This window comes from Camelina sativa, chromosome 16, assembly GCF_000633955.1.
Source record: "Camelina sativa cultivar DH55 chromosome 16, Cs, whole genome shotgun sequence".
NCBI classification, from domain to species: domain Eukaryota; kingdom Viridiplantae; phylum Streptophyta; class Magnoliopsida; order Brassicales; family Brassicaceae; genus Camelina; species Camelina sativa.
The window spans coordinates 11,899,730-11,903,432 of NC_025700.1; the positions used below are offsets into that span (position 1 = coordinate 11,899,730).

General features: G+C 32.1%; 1 protein-coding gene across 2 annotated transcripts; it reads right to left on the minus strand.

The window, feature by feature from the left end:
- Positions 737-3,372, minus strand: LOC104750372. Of its 2 annotated transcripts, none has more exons than XM_010472159.2 (11): positions 3,008-3,372; positions 2,810-2,912; positions 2,710-2,735; positions 2,324-2,548; positions 2,151-2,222; positions 1,969-2,061; positions 1,847-1,888; positions 1,648-1,752; positions 1,401-1,566; positions 1,200-1,309; positions 737-932 (listed from the first exon to the last, which is right to left on the minus strand). In XM_010472159.2, the coding sequence occupies exons 1-11, from the start codon at positions 3,215-3,217 to the stop codon at positions 846-848; spliced, it is 1,239 nt and encodes a 412-aa protein (XP_010470461.1). In that variant the 5' UTR covers positions 3,218-3,372; the 3' UTR covers positions 737-845. The 2 variants fall into 2 exon arrangements, with proteins under 2 accessions (XP_010470461.1, XP_019093501.1); XM_019237956.1 differs by having other exon boundaries at positions 2,810-2,901; positions 3,008-3,093.

Here is a 3,703-nt window from a genome sequence, read left to right on the forward strand (position 1 = left end):
AAATCTCTAACAACTATCATTACCAAATACAGTAAAACCTCTATAAATTAATAAATTAATAAACCCTATAAATTAATAAATTTTGGTAGTTCCAAGTCGGGACAGTGTAAAAAATAAAAAAATTCGATAAGATAATAAGATAATTTTTTTTTTGAAATCCCTATGTAAAATATAGTCCCAATAATATCATAAATTAATAATCTTGTAAATTTACATATACTTTTTTCTGCTTCGTAAATTTATATATATATATATATATATGTTTATACAGTAAAGTATGTTTCTCTTAAACCTCATATTATAAAATAACTTTTATGTTGTATCTTCAAACTATAATGATATAAAATATTCTATAACATTTCATAAAACAGCTAAGACTTTTAAAAGTTTTCAATTTCTAAATATGCATCATTTACATTTTGATAGTTTGATAGACTATTAAAATAGTATAATTGATATTCTTATTCATAAATTTGAATATTTATGTCATTTGTATAAGTGAATTTATCTATAATATTTGTAATTCATTGTCAATAATATTTTTTAATTATTTCAAATTCAATTCCAATACCATAAAATTTACAACATCCAAAATTCTAATCTTATTTTGCAAAAATTGTCTCAATTCATAATTTTTTAAAAATTAAACAATTAAAAATATACCTATAAATTAATAATTATTAATTTATACTATAAAATAAGAGTTATTAATTTATAGATAAATTAATATCACTATAAATTAATAAAATTTTTTGGTACCAACATTATTAATTTATAGAGGTTTTACTGTAATACGTTCGGCGTGTCTTGTGGAATGCTTGGAGAGCTGTTAAAAAATAGGAACATCATCCACAAGCTGGAACTGTAGGAACTAACGGCAATGATGTGTCTCTATCACACATATCCGAAGTAATGTTTATGACTCGTTCACCCTGCCATGTTTAATTATGAAGTTAAAAAAATATGCAACTTAGAAACCAATTAATGTAAATGATATTTTCTTGAATTAAAACTACATTATATGAATATGTGGGTTGTGTTATTGACCAATCTGGCTTTGGTTTGTAGTTAGTCCACCAAACTAGGGAATAAATTCATATAAACTAAATCACAAGGAAATGATTTTGTTACCTTAGTGATGAAGAGATTTAAAAAAATTTCGAAGTAGTAAGATATTAGGGTTGGCTAGGTTTTGTTACCTTAGCGATGTTTCTGAAGTATGAAGTTGTATAGTTTCCCGTTGGAAACAAGGCTTCCACAATATCAGCCAGTACTAGGTTTGGTTGTGAGATTGCTCCGTCGTACCAGTCTTCTCAGTTTCAAATTCCAAAACACGGTTGTTAGCTTAAACCGATAGAAAAAAAACAAAAAAAAAAAACAATGTAGTAAGACTTTCTTACCAAGAGTTGTTCCGTTTCTAACCCTTTTGTCATATCTCCAGATGCTCTGATTCGCAAGAAACGCAAAACAAGAGTTATCATCCACGTTTATGTTCGCCAAAAACGTTGTCTGTGTGTAATTTTGAGGGTCTGACGATAGCGTTTCATCGATCACCGCATCCACAGTCTAATAAAATCAAATTTGTAGAAGCAGATAAGTTTTTTGGTCATCAAAAAGATAAAAGCAAAACAAGTGTGTCCCGCTTACGCATAAAATGGCATGGAGTGCTTCCAAATCATCAGGATCAGTGATATTGTACGAGACTTTGTTTATAGATTTGTCGATATTTTCTCCACCCGCATCTTCTATAAACTGTTGTATTTGTAAGCAGCATGTTCAGTTGCAAAGATGTTTCCAGATATTTAAAGGAGTAATTAGAAGTTCCAAATGTTGCATTCCTGAGTACCTTTAGCTTGTGTGATTCCTTAGTGAAACTCCAAATGCATCCCTTGAATGAAAAAATACACACCATGAGTTCGTAAACACTGATGAGCAAAACTACCAGTTAGAACAATCAAGTTTTCTTACATTTTGATCATATCCCATCCAGGCTACAATTGGCTTGAAGGATTTTTTCTTGTTGGCACCCATTTGAGACAAGCAAGTATAGCTTGCTTTAACCTACAAGGTTCCATAACATACTTTATTAAGAGCAAGAATAGGCCATGTAGACAATTGCTTCAAAGAGAAGCACGAGTTGTGTCACTCACCGCATCATAGACTTGATTGGCTTTAGTTTCAAGATTGGTAAAAGCTCCAAGGAATTTGATCCACTCCGCTCGCTTATTCAAGATTAAAAAACCAGCATAAACACAGATCAAAATGTGTAAAGTTGATCACTATTGGTTAGGTTCAAATGTATGCAAATATTATAATTTGATACCTGAAGAGGTGTGCCTTCACTGAGTGGGAAAAAATTTGCAAAATTGCAAGTCTGAGGTTGGTCAGTGTCGCTGATGAAATGCGCTGCGAACTGAGATAACACCTGCCCTTGTTGTTCACCTTCGTCAAGCTTAACCACTTCCCCTGCCTCATACAGTTTCAGAACACACGGTGAAGCTACCGCTTCCGATGTTATTCCCTTCAAGCTCCCAAGTAATCCAAGTAGCTGTGGATATAACAACAAACTTTGTTGTTCTGCTTAGAAACCAAATTTTCACCCATTCTAATGCGTGATCCTAAAGAATTGTTTACACTAGTGCCAACCAAAATCTAGATCTGATTTAACGCAAATCCAAATCTTAAAATTAGCTATAAAGGAGTGTTTACCTCAAAGAAAGAAACCGGAATGCCTCCTGAATAAGCAAACACAGAGAGATCTAAAAAACAAAGTCTCTAAAACAAAACAGGGCAAAAAAACAGAGCATACCTTGAGAAGATTGAGTGTCAACTGAGTAGTTGATTAGTGGAATCACATATGACTTAATCCTGGAAGTACAATACTTTGTCCGAACGGCCATTCTAGAAGAGTTCTACATATTATCCTCAGATTTTCAGACACGGACCATACCATACATTGGGAAGCAAAAGATAAGAAAAAGACAAGTTAATGATAAGAAGCAAGGACCTGAATAAGGAGATAGCTCTTGCCATCAATGGCGTTCTTGATGACTTTAAAGGTTTGTCCATAATAGATATGGAAATTCTCAGCATCTTCCACTTTTGAAATGCTTCCAACTTTTACATTGTTGGGAGCTCCGTTTGATTCTCTAACTACCATGCACCACAATACTAAAAACAGTACCAGAGGCCAGGAACCTTTAGACAATGAAGACATTATCACTGTTAATGGTGTTAAAGAACGAAGATAAAATCAACTAAACCCTTTATGAATTTAGATAGGCTCTTTTTGAATTCACACTACAAGTATCTGTAATGTTTCAAGAGGGTAGGAGAGAGAGAGAGAGAGAAATATTTTATGACTATTGTTTTCTTTTGGAATGATATACTTTTTTTTAATATAGGCTAGCAATTCTATTGGAATGTACTTTTTGTTTTTTGTTTGGTTTTTAAACAATTGTGGAATTCAGATGGAATATTTTGCCTCACTGGACTTCCTTATTTAAGAGTAAATTTATATGCAATGCAAACACTATTTTATTATAAAGACCGGTACAATATTACATTCTACATATTTATGATGACTATATGGAGCTTTCTCTTATGAAAGTTCAAACATATATAAAAACTTAGGTGTCAACATTGCTAAGTCATGCGAATAAACCACTTACTCACTTGCCCATTACCATATAGAGTTTACAAA